This window comes from Stegodyphus dumicola, chromosome 1 (assembly GCF_044657685.1).
Source record: "Stegodyphus dumicola isolate Sdum_Otavi_A_Nest chromosome 1, ASM4465768v1".
Taxonomy (NCBI): domain Eukaryota; kingdom Metazoa; phylum Arthropoda; class Arachnida; order Araneae; family Eresidae; genus Stegodyphus; species Stegodyphus dumicola.
The window spans coordinates 285,571,847-285,596,463 of record NC_140768.1 but is presented as its reverse complement, the minus strand read 5'-3'; the positions used below and the strand labels follow the sequence as shown (position 1 = coordinate 285,596,463).

At 33.5% G+C, this 24,617-nt stretch overlaps 1 protein-coding gene across 1 annotated transcript in view; it reads left to right on the top strand.

Annotated features, from left to right (window-relative positions):
- The first annotated feature begins 19,574 nt into the window (after positions 1-19,574).
- Positions 19,575-24,617, top strand: part of LOC146999572 (uncharacterized) — a 100,602-nt gene continuing 95,559 nt past the window's right edge. The window contains exon 1 of the mRNA XM_085808165.1: positions 19,575-19,934. Within this exon, the coding sequence (XP_085664291.1) occupies positions 19,772-19,934 (163 nt within the window). The 5' untranslated portion in view covers positions 19,575-19,771. The remainder of the gene's footprint in view (positions 19,935-24,617) is intronic.

Here is a 24,617-nt window from a genome sequence, read left to right as displayed (position 1 = left end):
ATCAAATAAATAAATAAATAAATAAATAAAAAATAAATAAATAAAAAAATGTGTTATATATATAAAAAATGACAATGAAATATGCCAATAATTTAAAAACAGTGACATAAGAAATACGATGAAAAATTGTTGCCAAACCCATATTTCTAAAAGAATGAAACTATTCAAAATGATGCGATTTCATCAAAAATCTATCAACAATAAAAAAGGAATCAAAAATCTTCAACAATATGAAAGGAAAATTGTTGCCAAAATCACATTTTTAAAGATGTGAGATGTGAGAAGTGTACTCGGAAGCTTCATTTAAAACATTTTTTTAAAATACAAAATATTAACATTTTTCTAAAATTCTTTTTGTAAAAGCAGTCGCAAGGATAAAAGTTTAACGTGTCCAAAAATCAAAGAAAAATAAATTGTACATTTTTAAAAATAAACTTTTTTAGAAAATTCCCGTTGAAAAGGTGTTAAACTCCCTTTGTTAAATAAATTCGTATTTAATCGATTTATTGAAACACGAAAAAATTTGAGAAGTATTTTTCTTAAAATGTGAAAATGTTTCATTTTTGCACTCATTCTGCAAAGGATTACTTCCTCTTCACGTGAGTACTGTCATGATGTAAATAACATGGAGGTAGGAAAGGAAGGAGGGGCCAACCGGCACTAGAAGTGAAGCACTGCTTTGAAGCTTGGGTCACCACATGGGGTGTTCTTTGTTTACATTCAGAAGCTCGCTTGACAGGGTTCTGATAGTATTTCGACACACGATAGTTCCGTACAAATCGAAAAAGGGACACTTCGCATGAAAGAAACATTCATAGTGTGATGGATAATAGCAATTTTTGTAGTATAGTGACATTTACGCAAAAATCGCATCTTGGTTATTTTTCGATAACTAACAACAGCGATTTTGATTATGAATCTGTTTTATAAAATTCTAAGCTGTTGAACTACAAAAATATAGGTTTTAAGAAAAATGTTATGCTTAAAGAATGAAAAATACCTTAAGGTACATTTAAAATTGTATACGTCTTTCGATACCCTTGATAGAGTATTCGCTACTTTTATTTTATTTTCCAAACGCCAAAATGTTTTAAATAAAACAAATTTTTTTCACATCCATATATTATTGTTGCATATTATTGCAAAAAGCATGTATTTGCCTTGTAATTTGACAAAATACATAAATATTCATTAAATTATTTATAAATGTCTTTGAAATGAAGAATTTATTCACTTATAAACAACTGTGAAAGTACTGTGAAGAAATCCAATTATTAAATGTATCTAATTTATAATGATTATAAATGTTATCTAAATATATAAATAATACCTTAATATTGAATTGTAAACATAAATTGAAATCCTGTTGACAAATATGTTATAAAACTATTTAAGCAAGAATTGTTCGTATTGGAAAGCAATCTGTTAAAAGGTATTGTAAAGCAAATGTTATGATATGCGCACTTAAGAAAGTAATAAAGAGTTTTGGAATGTGTATTGTTGAAATGAAGGGTTAAAAAAAATCTGATAAGTATAATTAAAAGAATTATTGCCCTTACAATAACTCAGTTACAAATTTTAAATAATACTTAAAAAAAAAAAAAAAAAAAAAAAAAAAAAACTTATTTTATTCCCTTTCAGAAATGTTCAGAGAAAGTCAAGTACTATTTAAAGTATTTCTTTCGCTAATTCCTAATAATTCTCTAATTTAAAATGAACTGAATAGAGCATTAATTACAAATTGACTTACATTTTTCGATTTAAAAGATGCCTCAGAAGCCAAAAAATCATGTCATATTTAAGAAAGTATTTTAGGAAGAAACTCTATAAATAGAAAAGAAATGATGCATAATTTTAATATTAATAATAAAATAAACTTTGATCTTAATTTTTGTACTTTAACCGAATAAAATCGAATTACCTTAATTTTTTAACGAAAACTTGTGAAAATATTTCATTCAAATTAAACCATTCTGAGAAAACTGTCCTGTGAAAAGTATAGCATTTAATTCCGTTCAGAATGAAATGTTGTTTAAAAATATGTTGTTTTCATATACTTAGGACTCTGAAGTGTTGTAGAAAAGAAAATATATACATTTATATGTATATTTGCGACGTAATTACAAAATATTTACATCCGAATGCGTCAAATCCCATTGAACTCAGTGGTAAATGACCCAATGTTTTGGTCACCACGTAGGGATCGCCGGTGCTTCAGAGCAGGGTACGGGAGAAACTTGTTTAAGGCAACTCCATCTTACTTCCTACCTCCATGATTAGACTGTAGGGGAGGGGCATTTCCCGCAGCAACTCACCTACCAGGGGGCAAGTGATAAAATTGCTGAACGCTAGTCGTTCAGCCCGGCTTCAAATATCGGCGAGCGCGACTGCACGGGAATTTTCGTAGTTTCTGCCATCTGTAACGTAAATAGAGTCAGGGTCGCTTAAAAAATCTTCCACGAAGGTACCCCCTCTTCTTATAAAATCTCGACTCGTCAATGAAGGCTTGTTAATAATGGAAGATTGCATAGAGGTACAAAAATTAAGAAAATTCATTGTCACTTTTCACTGGTTAAATAATGAAGATGTGAATTGTACTGAAATTGAGAGAGTTTATGAAATCAAAGGAGGCTCAAAATCAACCAAATTGATTGTGAAGATTTGAATTTTTTTTTAGAAAGAAATGGTAAAAAGAATACATTAAGGTAGACGAGAAGATTAAAAGTATTTAAAATATAAAGGAACGAACGATATAAAAAAGATTCAAAGAATCTCGTATTGAAGCAAGGAATGATATAAAAATGATTAAAAGAATCTCGAATAGAAGGAACGAACGATATAAAAAGTGTTTCAATTCTCTTACATTCATACGAATTTTCCTCAGAAATATTCGTAGTATCACGCAGTATCATCTCAGCAGTTATACTTCAAATTACTAAAAACGTTAAAATACAACCCAATGCAGCGCATATCTAGAGAAAGCTAATTCGGATATCTCAGTTCACACGGAGCCAAACAACTCGCAACAGCAATAACTAAGCAACTGAACTCAGACTTCAACTTATAAACATATTGCCGAACTATTACACAGAAGTGTAATTTTGTCGGCTCAGTGAGAAGGAAGCCTAAAAGGCGCATGACGATAAGAGTTTCCTGAAGCGTAATATTTTAACTTAGAGAAATCGGAGGAAGCTGGAGAAGGAGAGACCACAAACTAAACAGGGCGGAGCGAAGAGAGACATCATGAAAAGTCACTGTAATGTGGGGCCATCTGTCCAGTCTAGATTTAACTAGTTCAGCTATCTTACATAAGGAGATGGAAAATTAAGTTAGTGCTAGAAGTTCTAACTAGTGATAGAAGTTCTAGGCGTAGTGCTAGTGCTAGAAGTAGATGTGGTAGAAGTTCAACTAAGCACAGTGCTAGCTTGAGTTTTTCCGCTGCAGTCTTCTTTTCTTGAATTGCTCAACAAACGTAAGTAATCTGTTCACAACACCTTTAATTTTGTTAAAGTCCATTTCTGAGAGTTCTTGAACTCAGACGCTCTCTCTACGGCCTTTCATGGTTTTCAACTGGTCGCGAGAAATTTGGCGTACTTTCTGCTTCTTGGATTGGATTATTCAGTTATGGCAAAGCACACGAGGGCTATCTGCCTGAAGGGAGGAATGCCTTCGTGGAGGACTTTCTAAGGGAGACTGGCTCGTATACACGTTACCCGTGGGGAAAACCACGAAAACGCCCATGCAGCCAGCCCGTTCGTGGGATTAGAACTTCGGACCGAACTACCAGTGTTCAGCGTCTTTACCCATGGGCCGCCCCACCATTCTTATTTGTTGTTCATCGTTGCTATCAGCCTCTCTTATTTGAAACCATTCTCTCTCTATGAAGTATGAAAGATGAATTTTTCAATTAAAAGCCGTGTATACAAATGTAATGAAAATTTAAAAACTGTTATCTATAAGGATTGCAATTTATTTTATAAAGAATTTATAAAGAATATCGGATTTTGCTTTATAAATTCGTTGCGTGAAGAATATCGGATTTTTTTTTTGTAAAGCCCTTTAGAAATTACTGGTGTAAAATAGTACTAAACTTTTCCTTCTTTAAAAAATATTGCAAATCATTTAAAAAATAATTAGTAATTAACTATTAAAATTAAAGAATAGATACTAAATTTGAGGCGTTACTATATATTATTTGTCGTATTCCTTTCAATCAAATAGCTTAGTAATTCGGAATGGCATTGTAAGTTTGGATATAGGATTCGGTTCATTCTTCCGCGACTGCAAGTGATCGAAAGCTGATGCTGCCATCTAGTGACAACACTCAGAAATACAAAGGTGTAAATTAATATATAGACAATGTAGACGAAAATTCAGTTGTAAATTATTGCTTTAAATAATAGCGGAATTATTTGCTACTATTGCTTAAAATAATAGAGCACAGAGTAAGAGATGTGTAATTATTTGGGAAAGAAATGCATTTAATTTTGAGTTACAGTTTATTTATATAACATAACTAAATAAAAATTAATAACAGACTTCGATCTCAATCAATATATAATATTTTTAAAACTTCTAAAAATAAATTATTGTATGCGCATATTTTATTGTAGAAAGAATACAATAAATGTTCTTAATTTTACTGTTATGCATTCAAATCTTCTTAAAATAAAATATTTTAGCATACGAATTTAACTTTACATTACTGCAAAACCTTCAAAATTTCACCCGAATTTAAAGTTTGCGTAATCTGAGTAAAATTTACATCGATTGTAAATGTAATTAAATCGTAATCTGAGTAAAATTTACATCGATTGTAAATGTAAAATTGTCTCTGCTATCACAATTACAATCATATCTGAATAATTTTTTAATTTTTGGAAACTTTAAAATATAGTTTTGTATGCTATTTCTTTGTGGAGTTGCTGATTTAAATAATCTCGTAAACTTGCAAATAGCCTTAGCAAATAATTTCGATGAAAATCATATACGCCTAAGACGTTGTTTATTTATTGTTAAGAATAGTATACAATACCCAAACAAGCGAATATATATTGCATGTATGATCTTGCTAAAGTACATAAACGAAAAGCGTTTCATACTTTTTAACTTAATTAAGCCTTTTATTAAGGTTTTATTAATAAACATATTTTTTATTAATAAACATTTTTAATTCAGCTGCTATTAGCAGAACATTTGAAGCATACAGATAATCACATTGCATATTAATTAAGATAAACAGCAATAATAGAGTTAATTTAAAATGTATTGTGAACTTTCCGCTATTTTCTCATGAATTGACAAAAAAAAAAAAAAAAAAAACTTACTTTAAATTTTCTTTCATTCCTCTCATTTGAAATGTTGCGAGTTGTGCGATATGAAGGTGTTTTGAATTTTGCACACTTCAGAAGAAGTTATGCGCGGTCATCAATAAATAATCTTGGGCATAAGGAATTTTTAAATCCTGATATATCTGTTGATTTCTGACAAACCACGGTGAATTTGTTAGGCTTCTGAGGATTTTATTTTGGAGAACGATGATCTTGCGACGATAATATTGTTGCGTTTTTCTTTTCTGAAACCAGTTGTTACATTATTTTCTTCCTTCACGTTCGTACGGGGTTCGTGTGGATTTGGAGTGAATAACGACGACACTTAATGAAGTATTGAAACACACTTTATTGAGCCAATATTAATCATGACAGCTCCAAAACGCTTATACAGTGGTGGAAGATCTACAATAAACACGCTGGAACAATCAGCGACACAGCCTTCACACTGTCGTGCAATAACAGTGGAGACAGCTTCACTGCAAAGCACCAGAGTCCAGCTCCCGACTCTGCTCGGTCGTTCTCGGAACTCTACATACTCTCGAGACTCTCCACGCTACAACTCGCGATGCACTCGACGACACACAGCACAGCTCAACTCAAGACTCCTCGGTTCAGTCCTTAACACACTCTCTCGACGATGCACTAACCGCGATACACTAAGAGACTCTTCGATGCACTCGAAGTCCAACTCGGCGCTGGACTTCGAGACACTCGCTCAATGACTGACTATCAGCTCGATAGACGAGGTACACTCACTGGCTGCGAACAGCAGGGTTTATATAGCTTTCGGCTTGTGTTCGAGAACATTCTGAACTAAACCGGTAAGAATTCGTTCCAGAAGGTTCTCCATCCGTCCATGGCATATCGCCAGTTTTATCACCAAATGTCGCCAAATGGGCAATTTTTCGTCAAATGTGGCAACGCTGCCCTCCTTGCTCTTTTATTGCAACCCTAAAACTGCTTTGCGGGAAGTCATCTTACCACGCCTGTACATTTCGTAACAATATTTTAGCGCGGTGGCGCAACGATAATCTTCGCTACACGACTGGCTCTTTATTTATCTAAACCACTAAATCTGCTGCTCACAGCAGAGCCGAAATTAGAATATCAATACAATCTAAAGAGAGTAACTAAACACCAATTATTCACGTACAAGACTACTTCAAAAACTCGGAATAAATCCGGAACTAACTCTCCACTCGAACTCTTAAAACCGCTACTTAAATACAGATTCCGAACTCACTTAGATTTGCATACACGTCATTAAAATTTACATTCTAGAGAAAACTGAAATCTGAAAAGAAAGGAAAGTTTCTGAAATTTAAAATAATTGGTTAGAATAAAATAAGATCAATGAAGTAAATATTTATGCAAGTATTTTCTAACATCGTATGTTAAACGAACAAGAAAAGATCTAATGGCGAAGCCAAACAAAAAGCAATCGTAGAAAATGTCTGAGATTAATCCAAAGGTGATGTGACTTTCATTTAGTTGATAGACTTTCTTCTGCTTTTATATTGACTATTAGACGGAAGAGACATTTTAGATAGGAAACCAATAATCGCTAATTCTATATGTGTGACGATTACAGCACAACTTCTTAGTAAGACTGATAAATAACAATTTTTTTTTTATCCGGGTCTTGCGTCACATTTGTGTCTCCCTAGCTGTCAAAGATGGCAGCAACATAATAAAAAAGCATTTTATGAGTAATAAAATTTCATTATCTATGTTACTCAACGTTTATTACAATATAAAATGGATTTCTTTCACTTGCTTTACAGACATTCACACATTACTAGATTCAAAGGGAATACATCGGAATTATTATACGATATTTAGTTTATTGAGTATAAAAATTTCACTATATTGCTAGAGAAGTGTACAAACATTTGTATTTGTTTTATTGAACATTGTAACCAGTCCTTTAATATAAAATCTGGTGTTAATATAAACTATGTCGGACTAACTGTAGCAACGAGGGTGCCCTCTGGCGAGTAGCCAGAGAAAGACTCCAGTAAAAGCCAAGTGATGAACCTGCTAGGTTGTCAGACTCTTGCTCTATAACATTCTTAAATTTAAGTGTGATGCCTGTGTGTAACTTGAAACCTGTTAATAAATTTTTATTATACTACAAAGGACTCTTTTATGACCCCACTTAAAACGACCTCTCTTATAACATTAGTTTTTGCTCATTTTCATTATAATATTATGTTTTGTTTGTTTACTCATTTATTTGTTTATTTAGTACTTTATATGAAAATTTTCGATGCATTTTTGTGTCCACTTTTGTGTTTTGTAAGTGTTTATTTCACACATAATATTACAGATATTGAAATTCTGAATCGATCGACGTATAAATTATAAAAGCTAATTCGGTTAAAACATAATATGTGAACAAAGAGTGTCCTGGCGGACCTTGGTGACAATATTTTATCGTCTGACGTTTGGTGATCTCTCGGCAACCAGGGGCGTAGGGGGGCAAGAGGGGCCATCTGTCCCCGGGCGCAGAATCCAAGGAGCGCCAAACTGATGTTACGACATTTTACAATTAAAAGTTTTCTATCCTTGGCAAACAGTAGGGGGCGCGAAATCTTCAGTTGTCCCTGGGCGCTGAAAACCCTAGCTACGACTCTGTCGGCAACTTAACAATGTTTTTGGAAAACCTTATTTTGGAAGTCTAGGATCGATTTTTCTTAAACTTTCCAGGAGTGCTCCAGCAAAGTGAATTAGGCTGCGTTTGAGCCTCAGTTAGTTCAGGTAGTTGAATAATTCAATTCAGAATCGAAGGACTGAGTTGAGACTCTGCTCCGTAATGACTGCGGTAGACTTTTGCCCATTAGGGTAGTAGAAAAAAGCATTTCTTTTAAAAGATATTTCTTTTACTCTACCAAGGAGAAGTTGCCAATCGCCTAGCTAAGCAAAAATGGGGGGGAAAATTCAAATCAAATCATACGTTCCTTTCATGCAACGCAATCAGAAGTTTTGCAAGATGGTGAAATTTTGATGTTTTTCATCAAATTATTTATTGTTTGTGCAAAAAGCTTAAAAAAATTAAGAAAAATGAAGATAAAAAAGAAAATCTGAAAGGTTTAGGATATTTAGGATACTTAACTCTCATTATAGAATCAAAAATATGTAGAGGAGTTATACTAGCTATATAAACCTGGTATAAATATCCTATTTATTTGTAGTCCTTATTTGTGGAATCTAAGTGTTTAAAAACTTGTAGAGACATTCGGTATTTTTTGGAAGGAGGAGTCATGAAAACTGAGCAACGCCTTCACCGGGAATAGAACCACGGACCTCTGGAATATGCGCCCAGCATGCAGACCACTACAACACGAAAGCACGCTAAGAAGGCGAGAGAAATATTTTATAAACTGATTTAGAAATATTCCGACTATCTTATGTTGCTCTATTTTACATAAAAATATTTTGTGAAAAGTTTCATGTTGATCCGAGCATATTTAGAGATCACTCGGGTCAACTGAAATGCCCATGTATTGTAATTATTTGCCGAAATTTATTTATAAAATATATTCATCCCATGTTATATTCTAGGTAACAGCGTAATTCCTTAATGGGTTTGGACAAGTCTTGGCATCCAAGTTAACAAAAACCTTATATCGAAAAGAGAGAAAGATACAGAAGTTGAAGCAGAGATGGGAAGAGAAACAGTTTAGAGTAAAAGTGCCGCTTTAACGTTTTTGAGAGATGAGAGGCGTAAAAATGATAGTGATGACCTTGGAGGGAGAAAACACATGAAAGTAGTGAGGACAACGCTGCTTCCAGCCGTTAAAGAGTTGTGAAAGTTCTACATCACCTATTTGCTCTGGCCTTGCAAGTATAGTCTTAATGCCACATATGAAGCATATGGCAAGACAAATAGGCATAAACACGCACACACACATAAAAAAATTAGTAAATAAAAGAAAAGGAAAGAAAAAAGGGAAGATGAACGTCACACATATGTTGGTATCATTCCTATCCAACTAGTTTCATTATTTAGCTTGCAAAACTTTTGTTTTAAATCACTTTTTCCCGCATCCAGTCTGGAGCTATCATTTCGGTCTTTCTATAGTGATTAATATCTACTTTAATACTACTGTATAGTCTACTTTTTCATCTTATAATTGTTTTTAAACGTTATATACTGGGTAATTCAAAAGTCATATAAAAGTAAAAATTCCATAATTCAAAAAGTACAGGAAATACCTCTTTGCGATTTTGGCAGGTTTGCACGAGAGTTATTATCTTATATCGAACTTTAGATAACGAAACCTATTATCGGCAGAATAGTTACATTTTTAACCGACAGATGGCAACGTAGACGTCCTGGAAAATTTTGTCATTTCGCAAGGGACTGAACTGCGACGATCAGTCAGGATTATTCGAGATGTATACTTACAAAATTAAACACGTACAAGAATTGGAAACAAGCGATTTCGAGAGATGTCATATATTTGCAAATTGGGCTTTTAAGCACATGCGAAACAGTCCTATGGACTGGGGAAACGCACTTTTCGCTTGATGAAAGTATAAATGAACCCAGCTGCCGCGTTTGGGTGAGAGATTACCCACACGGGACTGTGGACATCCATTTGCGTGAGCCAAAGATGACAGCGTTGTGCGAGCCTATTGTGTGACATTTTTTTTATTGAGGAAATCTACAATAATAGTCTTTCAGATAGTCTACAGTGATACATTTTGAACTGTTTGTACCACAATCGAGCGTTATGCAGCGCTTTTAAAAGACAGCATCATTCCTTTCATGCAAAAGAGCCAATTGCTTTCTAGTGTAATATTCATACAGGATAGGATGGACACAAAACAATTGTACAGGATCTTTTCACAGGTCCTTCCCAGCATCTGCTGTGATCAGCGTTTGAAGATTATCGCTGTCGTTCTTTCCAACACGCATATCCATCAAGGCATCCAGACCTAGTCACTTCTAGTTATGGGGCTACTTGAAATCACAGATATACAGAGACCGGGCTACGTAGTTGACCGTGCTGGAAAAAAATACCCTACCCATAACCATGTGATAAAAATTAAGGCTGAACCTTCTTTGATGCTTTCCAGTGCGTCGTGTCACGTCTGATGGTCTTTCTTACAGATGACGGTTGTCGCATTCGACATCTGTGATCCTACTTGCCTTGTGAATAGTCTTACGCCAATGTACGAATTTCTGACACTAATTAAAGCAAATGAAACTATTATGACAATAAAAATTTTGGTAATTAAAAAAAGTCATGTGTCTTTCTGTACATTTCTGTAAAAAGTGCATCATGTCTGTACTTTTTGAATTATTAGTCCAAAGGGGCAATTTGCCCTGAAGGACTATTGTTTTCGTTTTGCGATTTTGCGTTGAAACCTTTAGAAGGCTGTATCATTTTTCAAATCGTTGCCACCCAATATTATCGCCCTGTAATATATCTGAAGAAATTAAATAATGAAGAATGTGCGTAAATGTATGTATGTTTCTTGCATTGTGATAGAACAACGATACCTAGAGCCATCAAAATTTCGAACATAATCTTCTATAGAATATGGGCATGTGGAAGCCCTAATTTGAATTTGAAATTTGTTTTATGATCGATTTCATATTTTGTAACAACCAACGAAGTTTTGATTAAAAAACTCAACGATTTCAAAGCGAGAAGGGGCAACGTTGTACGGTAAAAACATTTTTATCTCCAACGCGTGAGACTGCGTATCGGAAATTCTAAAGGTATGCTCAATTTAAAATTATTTTGCGATACACTGCTGTTGAACTGGATTTTATGGTTTAAGTGCGAAGAACATGATATTTAATAAATAAAGATAACACCCAAAATGCTAAAAAACGCACCTTTAGACGTAATTTAAAATCTGAAACCTTTCAGTTTTTTCCCCCCTATTACTTATGGATCACTCAGTATTTTCTTGTTAAGAATAAAGCCACTGAACAGTAAAATTCCTTAGATCAGTAGCGAGTTTGCTTGTTACATATTTCGAAGTTGTTAAGCTGTCGAATTTTTGCAATCCTTTGATTTTGTCAAGCAGATCACTATGTATACGGGGAGAGTAACAAAGTAAAAAAATCTGAAGTGCACACTACATAACTTCCTTGAACGGAATGTTAAATTATACTCATTTTTTCCTGCATTTCATTTAAACTTATTTCCTCGAATTTTATAAGAGATAGATTTCTTATTCAATGAATTCACTTCGCGACAAGGCAAAAATACATAAAATCTCAAACTATTATCATTAAAAATTGAAAAATATAAAACATAAATACAATTAAAACAATTTAAAGTACAATTTTTTACAGTTAAAATCAAGCAAAATAAAGTACAATATTTTACGCAAAATCAAGCAATTCAGCCATCCAGCAAGAAGGCAGATTTTTCGGTGCACAAAAGTGAAAGTTTACTTTCTGTCCCACTCGGCAGAAAGATACTGAAGGCGTTGAAACCGACTTAATTTGTTGTGGACTCTATGCTGAATCAATATAAGGGGTAATTTAATAGCTTAAATGATAATTCCAGAATGTATTAAGCATGATTTAATTCGCAATAATTAAAGAAGACATTCTCTTCGTTGAGAAGTTTAGTTTCTCTAGATTGGCAACAAATGCACTATTTTGCTAAGTTTAAAATGTAAACAGATATGGCTGCTACGGTAAAACAATTAGGCTTAGCCGCACTAAAATAACTTTTAAATTGTTGATAATTCTACAACTATTGCATGCAGGTTAACTAAAGGAATAAAAACCTTAACCGCAAGATAAAAGCAACATAATTCAATCATTTTTTAAAGCAAAAAATTGACAATTTACCAACATATAAGAATAAAAAAAATGAGCTCTCAAAGCCGAGTAACATTTGATATATATATATATATATATATATATATACATTCGATTCTGCCGATTGCAACCAAAAAAGGAGGTGCACAACTATATGTTATAGCAGTCTATAGACACAATTTCAACGTTCTGAGGCTACTTGTTTTTCAGTTATGCTAGAGAAACATACGTATGTACGTACATAGAAGCCACGAAAAAAATCTCTTCTGGATCCATTTTAAATCAGTTTTATAATTAGTTTTGGGAATGAGTTCTTTATTGTATCCTTATGCATAAATAGATCTCACACGAAAACATCGTTAAATTCCATTCGGTAGCAGTGAAAAAGGATATTTTCATTGAAATATGATACCCGTAATTTTTCGTGATTACAGCACTTCTTTTACTTCGTATAAGTAAGTAAAAAGAAGGATTTTTCGAAAAAGGTAATTGAATTTTTTTGATGTTCCTTGTTTTATTAATTTCATTGATTGATTGCTCTTGAATGGAATTCTAAGAGCGCTGCTCTCTCGAAAATCGCCGTTGCCTTTCGCGCATTAACTTAACAAAAAAATTAGTCACCAGCGAGTTCGCGAATGCTATGCAACGTCACCAAATAGTTCGCGACGTTTTTGTGGAAGTGCGGATAATCTGAGAAAATTATCCGCAAAATGATTTTTTACTAAACCCATATTTAGTGAAAGGTCTTAGCGGAAAATAACAGTTAAGCGAATTTTGTTGATTCAAAAACTGAAAGTAAAAAAAAAAAAAAAGTCGAATAAATTACATATATAAGGGTCAAAATTTGCTAAAAATTAATGCTAACTTTCTTTAATAAATTTTCTTTAGTTAGAAGTTTTCGAAAAGGAGCACCTTTTCCGAATGACGCTAAAATTGTTTTTCCTCATTTCTTATTCGTCAAACAAAAGTCAGCATTACTTCGGACCATACGCTTCGTGCTTTCGTTTGGTTTATTAATTTATGTAATTAAAACAAAACACATGAGGGCTGTCTGCCTAAAAGAGGGAGGTCTTCGTGGAGGGCGTTTTAAGGGCAACTGGCTCGTATTCGCGTTACACATAGGAAAAACAGTGAAAACGGCCATGCATACTCTCCTATTTATGGGATTCGAGCTTCCAGTGTTCAGAGACTTTGCCGCTCGACCCATTTTAATTCGGGAAATGCTTTAAAGCTTTTAATGTATTTTTGAAGAATCAGCCGATAGATTTGGCAGCCTTTTTAAAATACTGATTTTATTAAACTGTTTACATTAATAATATCTTTACACTTTATTTCTGAGCCTATTGCGCTATCTAGAATAGCATAGAAAGCTCCTAAATTTTATATCCAGAAAAAAATTTTTATCCAGAGTAAATTATGCAGTTGAACTAAAAGCTAATGCTTTTGATGAAATTTTGCATTAACATGCGGATTGCAAGCTACTCTAAATATTTCTTTTCCTAATTTTGTTCAAACAGTTCTATAATTTTTTAGTGTTAGGATAGTATTTATTTTATACTGTTTGACGTTCAAAATGAAATACAGAACGAAACAGAGCTTTTAAAATTGATACTCTTTTTGAACCGACTTTTAACCTTTCTCACAGTAATGATCTACACTCATGTCCATAAATTAAGGATAATGCAAAATCAGGCAAAGAAAGAGTTAGAAACAAAACAAATTTGACTTATATGTAAAGCTTATTTAAACAAAAGGTAAAGAGCAAAAAAGATGCTATATTTTTGATAGTATTAAAAAAATTAGCGATTTTTTCTCCCTAGAGCAAATTAGAAAAAAAAAAACCTATTTACAAAAAACCAATATTACATGGTTGGTATGATTGTTAATACATTGTATGTCTCCCAGACGATGCAATACAGTCCGTACAACGCCTAGGCATGCTGAATATCAAATTATCGATCTGATCTTGGGGGATATTACACCACTCTAAAAGCAATGCTCTCCGAAGTTCCGTTAGACATGTAGGAGGAGGTTGACGGGCTGCAACTCGTCGGCCAAGTATACGGGGAGGACGGGCGTTGTCATCCATAAACACAAATTGTGCGCCCATGGCGACCCGAAACAAACGTACATGTTGTTCCAGAATGACGTACCGATAGATTTGGCTTGTCATGGTTCCAATTTGAACATACAGGTCAGTTCTGGAACCCAGAATAATTCCACCCCAAACGAGCACTCCTGCGCCACCGTAATGGTGTCGTTCAGTGACGTTTTCTTGGTAGTAACGGGTATCTGGAGCTCTCCATATGAAAGTCCGGCGAGGATCAGACTGCAAGCTAAACCTGGACTCGTCGGAAAACATCACACAAGCCCAATATTGCGGTGTCCACAATGCATGCTCTCTACTCCAGGCTAACCGCAGGCGACAGTGAGTTGCAGTAAGTGAAACGCATCTGACAGGTCTACGAGCATATAGACCAATCTGCCCTAAGCGTCTGTACACGGTCTGCTTTGAAATTGTCGTACCAGTGGCTGAAGAAAGCTGACGAGACAGGTCTGAGGCTGTGCTCCGCCTGTTTCTTTTGGCAGTAACTGCCAAATACCGGTCCTCATTCGGCGTTGTAACTCTGGAGCGACCTGTGCTGTGACGTCTACTCACATTACCATCATCTTGGAATCGTTGCCAAGGCCTGGAGATGACACTCTGTGCAATTCCAAGTTCGTCTGATACTTCCAGTTGGGTACGCCCACATTCCAGACGGCCGATAATTCTTCCACGTAAAAAATCATCCAAATGCTTCCTTTGTGTCATAACTATTCGGTTATTTCACTGAAATGCTTATAAAGCGCCTGCGAACAATTTTACTTCTTTGCCTGTATTCCTTATATATCACTCTCTTACACTCTCGTCATTGTGATGTACCATCGGTGTCATCTGGTTATTTCCTGAAATTTGCATATGATTCTTGAAGATGTGTGTAGTGATTTTACAGGTAATATATTTATTTTAGAGTTCGATTTCCGCGTGACTCCAAACTATCCTTAATTTATGGACATGAGTGTAGTTTTATGATACGGCAACGTTAGCTATATAACTGTTATCTGAAAAGAGAAGCAAAGTATTTGTATGATGGATATTTCACAAATTTTTAAATTATTATTTTAAAGTGTAATTTAATGATAAACTCTTCTTTGAGGTATTTACTTGTAATGTAATGTTTTCAAATTGTAATTTCCTCTATCATACATGATCAAAATTCTTTGAATGTGTAATAAGCTCTTTAACTCAGGTTCATGTAACGATGCCCCCTGAGTAATTTTTTAAACGTCATTGTTGCATGCGTATGGGCTCGTAATAGATTGAATGCACAAAACCGATAATACGTTAATAAAATGAATTCGTACCAGAAGAAATATATTAGAACGCTGGAATTTTTCCTCAGAGATATTGGTACAATTGTTCACAATATCACATAGCATAATCAGTAGTTATACTTCAAACTACTAAAAACGTTAAAATACAAAGCAATGCAAAGCGTATCTAAAGAGAAAGCTAAATCTGATATCGCAGTTCACGCGGAATTAAACAACTCGCAATATTAATAACTAAGCAACTGAGCTGAGATGCGTCTCTCCTGCTTTAAATAGTTTTCAACCGGCCACGCTGGATAGTTCTAGCATGTTCTGCTTCTCGAGATTTCTTGAAAAGCAATAAAAGGATGGAATTACGGTTACCGTTAACATAGTGGTCGATTACATTTATTCAATTTAAATACAAATTACCGAGATATCCATTTACTCAATGTTAAATGCACGTGCTCCTGTATTTTTTAATTTTCCGGCATAGCTTTCTTTTAAAATATGTCTCGTGCTGAACTGCACGGGGAAATAAAACAATTTTAATTATACAGTTATACAGGCCAAAATTGTGGACACTTTTGGAAATTTTTATGTTTTTGAACTTTGTATGCTTATAGAAAATATTACGTTTCGCAAAATGCAAACTTGTATATATCATTTTAAAGAGAATTTTTATGTTTTTGAACTTTGTATGCTTATAGAAAATATTACGTTTCGCAAAATGCAAACTTGTATATATCATTTTAAAGAGAATTTATTACTGAATTCAATACAAAACACACAATTCAATTATTTGCAATACAAAAAAAGTTGTATGTACTTTAATATAAATAAAAAACACAGTTATGAAGTGGTTGTAATGTCTAGCTTTCCTGGCCAATCACTGTTCTTGTTCTGAGAACCAATCAAATGTTAGTAACTGCCAGTAGAAGCTGACATCATGTTTAGACTTGAAACAATTCATTATTTTGCTTTGTTCTGTAGAAGGAGGACCTGTTTCTTATACACTGCAATTACAAGTAGGAATTTTTGTAAAAATTTTTAATATTTAGTCAAGAAGCAATGACATCAAATGAAAGAGTAGATTGGACACCAAGAAAGAGATGTAATATTATTGTGTTACGAGAAAGCGGTCTTTCCTATGCTGAAATTGCAAGACAGGTGGGTGGTTCAGTGACTACATCTGGAGTCCGAAAGTTTTGTTTACGATATCAGGAGACAAATTCGATAAAAAACAAAGAAGGAAAAGGCCGAAAAAGGTGCACCACTTCTATTGATGACAGAAGAATAAAAAGACTATGTGTCCAAGATAGAAAAATGTCATCAGCGACCATCAGAAGTGATCTGAATGATTCTGGTGTTTCTGTCAGTTCAAGAACAATCAGGAGAAGATTAACAGACGTTGGACTGAGAGGTAGAATTCCACAAAAAAAGCCTTATCTTAATTTCCAGCAACGAAAAAAAAAGACTACAGTGGGCAAAGGAACACATTAATTGGACAGATGATCAGTGGTCACAAGTTATATGGAGTGATGAAACTAAGATATCGTTATTCGGTAGTGATGGGCGAAAATATGTAAGACGTAGAATAGGAGAAGAGGTACATCCTGACTGCATTCAAGCAACTGTGAAGAAACCAGTTAATGTTATGATTTGGTCATGCATGTCAGCAGATGGTATTGGTCGCCTTCATGTCATCGATGGGACACTGAATGCCAGAAAATACATTGACACTATTCTAGAACCAAAACTTCTGCCTACCATCAGAGATCTCTTTCCCAACAATGCTTCGTTTATTTTCAGCAGGATTCTGCACCTTGCCACACAGCCAAAATATCGAAAGAGTGGTTTCGTACAAAGAGCATTAAATTGTTGTCATGGCCAGGAAACAGTCCTGACCTTAATCCTATCGAAAATTTGTGGCACCGTTTGAAAACTCTTGTCCGAATGAGGCGCCCATCAAATAAAAGGGAACTAATTGAGGCTATAATTGTTTCCTGGCATCATGTAATAACAAAAGAAGAGCTTAAAACTCCTGTCAGCTCAATGAAACGTCGGTGTGAAGCTGTAATCAAAAATAAAGGGTACCCTACTAAGTACTGATAACTCACTGCAATCATCACTATCTAATGTGTATCGATAAATATTATCGTTTAACTTTTTTTGTATTGCAAATAATTGAATTTTGTGTTTTGTATTGAATTCAATAATAAATTCTCTTTAAAATGATATATACAAGTTTGCATTTTGTGAAACGTAACGGTTTCTATAAGCATACAAAGTTCAAAAACATAAAAATTTTCAAAAGTGTCCACAATTTTAGCCACCACTGTAATTCTACTAAAATTGGCTGTCTAAGTACAAAATTCGTAATAATATAATAAATACCAATAACTTATGAAAGTCAGAAACAGGCTCAGTTCCTGATTCATGGGGTATTAGCGGGGAACTACGGTTAACTCAAATTCGCGGTTAATCGGAGGTTAATTAAAAATACAGGAAAGGCTCATGTCATAATTAGCAAGGAAATATTCTTGACAATTTATCTTAGTTTTCAAGCCTCTTAATCTGGAGAATTTGAAGTTGAAAGTGACGTTAAAGAACTATAATTATTAAGAACTTCAACCATGTCACTGAGTTTGTGGTATAGGAAGAGTAAATGTTGTTAGATGTTTTTTTTTTTTTTTTTTTTATTTATTTTTTTTTTTTATTGTACATTGATTATGCAGTTACATACAAATAAATTACGCAGTATTATGGATGAAAATAATTCTCAAGTATTGTGACATTATCTGCTGTGGATGAAAACGGTTCCCAAGTATTGTGACATTATCTGCAAGAGCGCAATTTCTTTCAAGCAATGCTTTCCCCCTCCTTTTTATATTTTTTTTTATAAACAGTTCTGTTTTGTGTTGATAGGCTGTGGTAGTAACCTTTTAAATCATTAAAGAAAGAAAATAACCTTTTATATTTATACCGGGGATGGTTAATACGCAGATCGGTTAATGTATCCTCCAATTATTCGAAAGCTAACGATTCTTACATTTATACATATTTTTAGTTATCCCCCCCCCCCCAAAAAAAAAATCTGAAAGCTTTCAGATTTTATATTACGCCTAAAGGGGCGTTTTTTTCAAAAGTTTTGTGTGTTACCTTTATTTATGAAATATCATGTTTTTCGCATTTCAACCATAAAATTCAATTTAACAACCATATCGCAAAATATTTAAAAAAGCATATCTTTAGAATTTCCGATACACAATCTCAGGCGCTGGAGATAATTTTTTTTTTTTTTTTCGTACAGTGTTGCCATTGCTCGCTTTGAAATCGTTGAGTTTCTTAATCGAAAACTCAAAAATGCTTTACAAAATGGGAAATAGATAATAAAACAAATTTGAAATTGCAAAATTGGGCTGCCATATGCCCATATTCGGGTGAAGACGTATGTTATTCAAAATTGGATGGCTCTAGGTACTGTTGTCTAATCACAGTGCGAGAAACATGCATACCTTTGTTCAGATTCTTCATTATTTAATTTTAAAATAAAATACAGGGCTCTAATATTTGGTGGCAACAATTTAAAAAGTGATTCGCCGTTTATGGTGAATCGACGCAAAATGCCGAAACGAAATTAATAGCGCTTCTGGGCAAATTGCCCCTCTGGCCTAAAAACGGTAAATTCTTTTTTAGAGTGTTAAGAGTTCATTCTGATGTTTCCAGATAGTAATTTCTTTTACACAAAATTATTTCAAGTATAGTAATTATTGTATTGTATTAAGTCCTTTAGCTGGGGTTCACGTGATTACGCTTCTATGTAAATGTTTTTAAACTAATATTAAATGCCAATAAAAATTAAATGCCAGTTAAAAGAGACAGAAATATTTAACTAAATATGAAACGATGGTAAAGAGATCAAAAGCACGAGACAGTTGGGGGCCTGAGCAGGTGCTTCGTCACAGGAAGCCCAATCAACTCAGGGGATTTCCTCATGACTAACACGAGGACATACATCCTCTCTCCATCAATAGATGGCGCTGCTCTCCGCCATTCTTTCATTGATTGATCTGACGAGCAGGGAAACGATTTTTCCGTGGCTCGTTCGCAGCCAGAGCCTCTCCCTTCGCATAGAGCATCCGCCCAACAGATCGGATTCATACGGCCTTGCCCTCTTCCCCTGTAACGCCGAGGAAAAAAAGAAGCCGGTTACAAACCCCGGAATTAGATATTAACAAATTCTTCTCCCTCTGAAACTCCTCGTTCTCCGTATTCCGCAAACTCCGCCATGGGCTGTGCTAACTCGAAAGCCAGTGGAACTACGGGTGCATACGGTGCCCCCGAAGAAGAGGGAGCCGCTCCCCCCAAAGTGATGGTGGACGGCGAAGCCCAAGATGGAGCAGTCGCAGCGAATGGAAATGCCGTATCCTGCGCCAACGGATTGGAGGAAGGTATGAAGATATATTTCTCTTCTGCTCTTCTCTTAACTCTTAAATCTAGATTCAGTATGATCGTATGCATGAATCCTGTTTAGTTTCAACAGTTTATCTCAAAGAAAATCCGTTTTCTCGTATTTATGTTATCTTTGTGGTATGCAATATGTTATCTAATGTAACTACAAAATAATAGGATATTAAACTGAGAATTAATATTAATTAAGACATGGGTCAGTATTATGTAATCTTTTGTGACAATATTGAAAGTGGCAGTAAATGCAAGTAGAATAATAGGATAGATAACCCAAGAATCAATATTAATTAAAAAAAAATAGTAAGTATTAAGTAATCTTTTGTGGCAACACTAAAAATGGCAGTCAATATAACTTGAATTATAATTTATTAAACTGCGAGTTGAAATTAACAAAAAGAACTAAAACTCCTGATAGAGAATTTAGATCTGAAGGTTAATGAATGCTTGAATATTTCGACAGTTTCATTATTTTGTTGATGTAAAATAAATTAAAGAAGTCTAGCTTCAAGTCAATGTGTTTAGCTGGTCTGGTTAGCCGTCGAAGGAAATATAATTAACTCTCATTTATTAGACAGGTTAGAGAGCAAAGAATTGTTGGAAATAGTCGAAATGCAGAATGCATGGGATGTGATTGTAATATAAAGATACGATCTTTGAAATGTGGGGGGAGACATGTACAGAAATTTTAAAATGCATTAAAACTTTCCATTGATTTTCAGAAGTTTACATATTCAGATGTATTTGGAGTGATTTTTGACTTTTTTAAACATCCAAGATTTACTTATGGATACACAGAAGGGCAAAAAATTTTAATTAGATATTTTAGCAGAAATATTATATTTTATGACTAAATCATTTCAATCTAGAAAATCGGCAAAAATTATTCGGAGAAAGTCAGTGATTGTTGCCAAAAGCTTTCTCTTAACTTCAAAAAAATCTGTTATTATATTTTATGACTAAATCATTTAAATCTAGAAAATCGGCAAAAATTATTCAGAGAAAGTCAGTGATTGTTGCCAAAAGCTTTCTCTTAACTTCAAAAAAATCTGTCATTATAAGTTATGTATCCCGGTGAAATCCGACGAAAGTGACACTAAAGATAAAAATAATAAGATTATGGTTTAATAAACATAAAACTCTATAAAGTAATGTAAAATCTAAGATATAAAGTTATGTGAAGCAAAACATATCTAAGGTGATAAGTCATATGAAGCAAAAAACTATATGAGATGCAAAATAATATAAAGTAAAAAAGTCTGAGATTTAAAGTATTGAAAAGTTTTAAAAAATTTCTAGACTAGTTTTAAACGTTAAAATTAATATCTGTTTAACACTAAAATCCGTGTTAATTAAAATTTAGGGTATAACAAGTAACCAGAAAGCACAAAAAACTTAAAATAACCGTGCAAAATTTTAATTAGTGCACTGTTCAGAGGTTTAGGCTTGACGATATACAGTGTATCAATTAAGAGGGATTTCCAGTTTCAATTCAAGAAAAAGTTTGTTATGCTCATCGTTTAGAGCAATTTTGATATTCTTTCTTATAACATAGCCAACAGGTGCAAAGCTATGATGTAATTAAATTAGAAATCAGTTTGTTGGCTCTCATGGTCTAATAAATTCTAATAGGATTCATAAAAAAAAACAAGCCTAAAATTATTCTTTCAGGAATATTAATGAAAAGATGTTACAAGAGTATAAATTCTGTAACTGGCAGAAAACAGTTACATATTTTATAGCTACATGTTCAATATGAGAGCCATTGAACTTGACCACTCGCAGCACTCTTTTATAATTATATATTTTATAGTTGAGAGAGAGAACAGATATTCTTAAGGTCTTACTTGCAACAATAATTTTTGGGTAGATATTATCAGCTGTTTAATATCTCTGAAATAGTATTGATTCAAGTTCTGTGTAGTCATCCATTTATAACAGCATGGATATTAAATACTCTACCTACAGTTTCAGATTTGCAAACGAGGTCTCAGTAACTACTCTTTGAAGAAATATCTTACAGAAAAATTCCTTTCTTTATTTTTTTTTTGGCACTGTTTGGGTGTTTTTTAACCTGCTAGTTAGTTCTGAACTAAAAATATCCACTTCCTTTTTTCGAACACGATAAATTCCGTATTTTAATCTCAATTTCGAATTATGGAATAGAAAAAAAAACTCATCTGATTCTTTAGTAAAATTTTATTCTAATTAATTATTGAGAAGTGCACGGTATATGAAAAAATAGTAAAACTGCGAGAAACAACATTTTTTGCTCAATAAATTGGACAGAAATCAATATTCTGGACGAGTATCGGTTGCTTTTGACCATTTTTTGTTTCTCTGTAAGTTCCATAATGATCCTTTTCGAATAAGATACTATATGCAGAAGTACTGCCATAAGGACAAGAAACCTTATAAGACTATATTTGGTCTGATACTTGAAATTTAGTTCTAGAACCTTGCTAGACAATAGTGAGTTATCGCGATGTCTGAAATCGTACGACAAAGATTTGCGAAGGTTTAAACAACCTTCGTAGTACTCAACTTTTAACATAAAGGGTACGGCTCATGCTACAGATAAACCACTACTTGCAGCGATGTAAAATAAGCAGTAACAGACACTTAAATTTAAATGTTGGTAAAGTATTCTAAAACTACACTGTCAACTAACTAAGTTACAGGTTGATTCAAGTAATTTACCCGCGCTTAAGTTTTAGTATCTGTTGAGAGAGAATGCAAAGTCGAGATAATTACATTTAGATAGAGCTAGCAGAATTAACAGCGCAGCGCGATTGTTGTAAACTCTTTCTCTCTCGAACATTCAAAAGCTCTCAGCTTTAATAGTCTTAATATTAATTTGCTTTCTGGTGAGGAAGAAAGAAAAAGTTAAAAGTAAAATCAAAATCACAATGAAATGAAAAATGTTTTCAATCCTTTTTTTGTAAATTTATTACCACTGGATCATATCTTCCGATGGCAACAATAATATCATACTGATGACACTCACTTTATCATAAAAATCTTAAAATTAAGCCCATAGCGTCGTCATTACAGAGGGTAGTTACTTTTTTTTCTTCCAATATCCGACTTCGGCTTGGCCATAGCTAGTGCCAAAAGTGGTGGTCACTTTACTATGGAGGAACCTAATAGGTGGGCCGCCTTTGCCTCATACGAAGTGGCGGACAGTTACAACTATGTCTTCTTCGGTATTCGAACCCAGGCCCTTTGGTATCGCAGTTGGCTCCCCTAACCACTATACAGAGTTTCGGAATTATGTAGTTCCTGAGAAACCTTAGAACGTTGGTGATAACTCAAGAGAGCCTTTTTGTGGAGAATTTGCAGTTGATTTCTCTATGACTTTTGTTGACACTCGGGAACAGAATACAGCATAAACGATTTGATTAATATTAAAAAAAAGCTACCTTTTAATATCTGTATTCAGATACGATCAAAGTAAATAGTCAATCATAAATGCTTTATGACCCTTGTTTATTGCATAAATGATGTGTCTTTTGAATGTGGCATTAATCCAGAATAACTCCTACATATTTAACACGAGGACAGTGAAATACTGGGTTTCTATTTATAAAAATATCATCAGTCCGATCGCTTGTTTTATGCCTATGTTCATTACTGCTCGATTAATAGTTACTAATGCAATGAAAGTAGTGGCTGAAGTTGCAGCCATTTTTAATTTCATAATTGTCTAATCTACAGATTTTCTATTCTTCTTTTTCAAGCGATACTGATATCTAATCTTTTCTCACCTAACTTAGTTTTTTAAATGCACTCTGTACGTTCTGGTACACAATACCGGCGCTTTATACTATTTCATTTTCATTATTGTCTTTGCGCATTTTTGCTAATTTATCTTGTATTTATGCATTAAAAATGTCTTAATATAAAAAGTTCTTTAATGTTATTTTTTCTTGTCTTTCTCAGCCATTTTTCTATGTTTTCTTTACTTATATGTTTAAAATATTATACCCTGGAAGTAATTTTTATGAGCCCAATGCTTTTGCTTCTTCATCAGAAAAATCTATCCTAATTTATGACATTAAAGCCAGTTTTCTAACTTTAGACTAGTGCTAAATTTTAATTTCACTCCAAACTAAAGCAATAAAATTTAATGCATTTAAGTGTTTCTTTGCGATGATGATATAAGAATAATCTATAAAACGGGTTATTCACGCACAGAACAATCGAGAGTTCAGTGCAGCAGCGTAGAATAATTGCAAAGTATTAAAAGAATCTTACTAAGCTTGTTGAAAGGCGCTAATTCTAAATAGTTATTTATATAAATTTAACCAAGATTGTAACTAACATTTATAAAATTCATTATTATTAATTTATGAATAGTAATTTATTCATAAATGAATTATTATTTATTATTTATGAATGAATTATTATTTTTCATTATTATTCCTTTATGAAATCATTCTTTTGAACGGCAATATTCTGCTACATGTAAAATGCAGCGGTTGCATAAAAACAAATAAATGAAAATAATTTATTTAATTAAAAAAATACTTTCGTATATAACTCAGAATAAATATTTTATTCTCTTGACATATTACGAGATTCTTAAGAAATGGGAAATGAACCATCTTTTAAATGCAAGTTATTTAATTTGCCAAAACAAAATTTAAAATGATTTCTAGAAATAG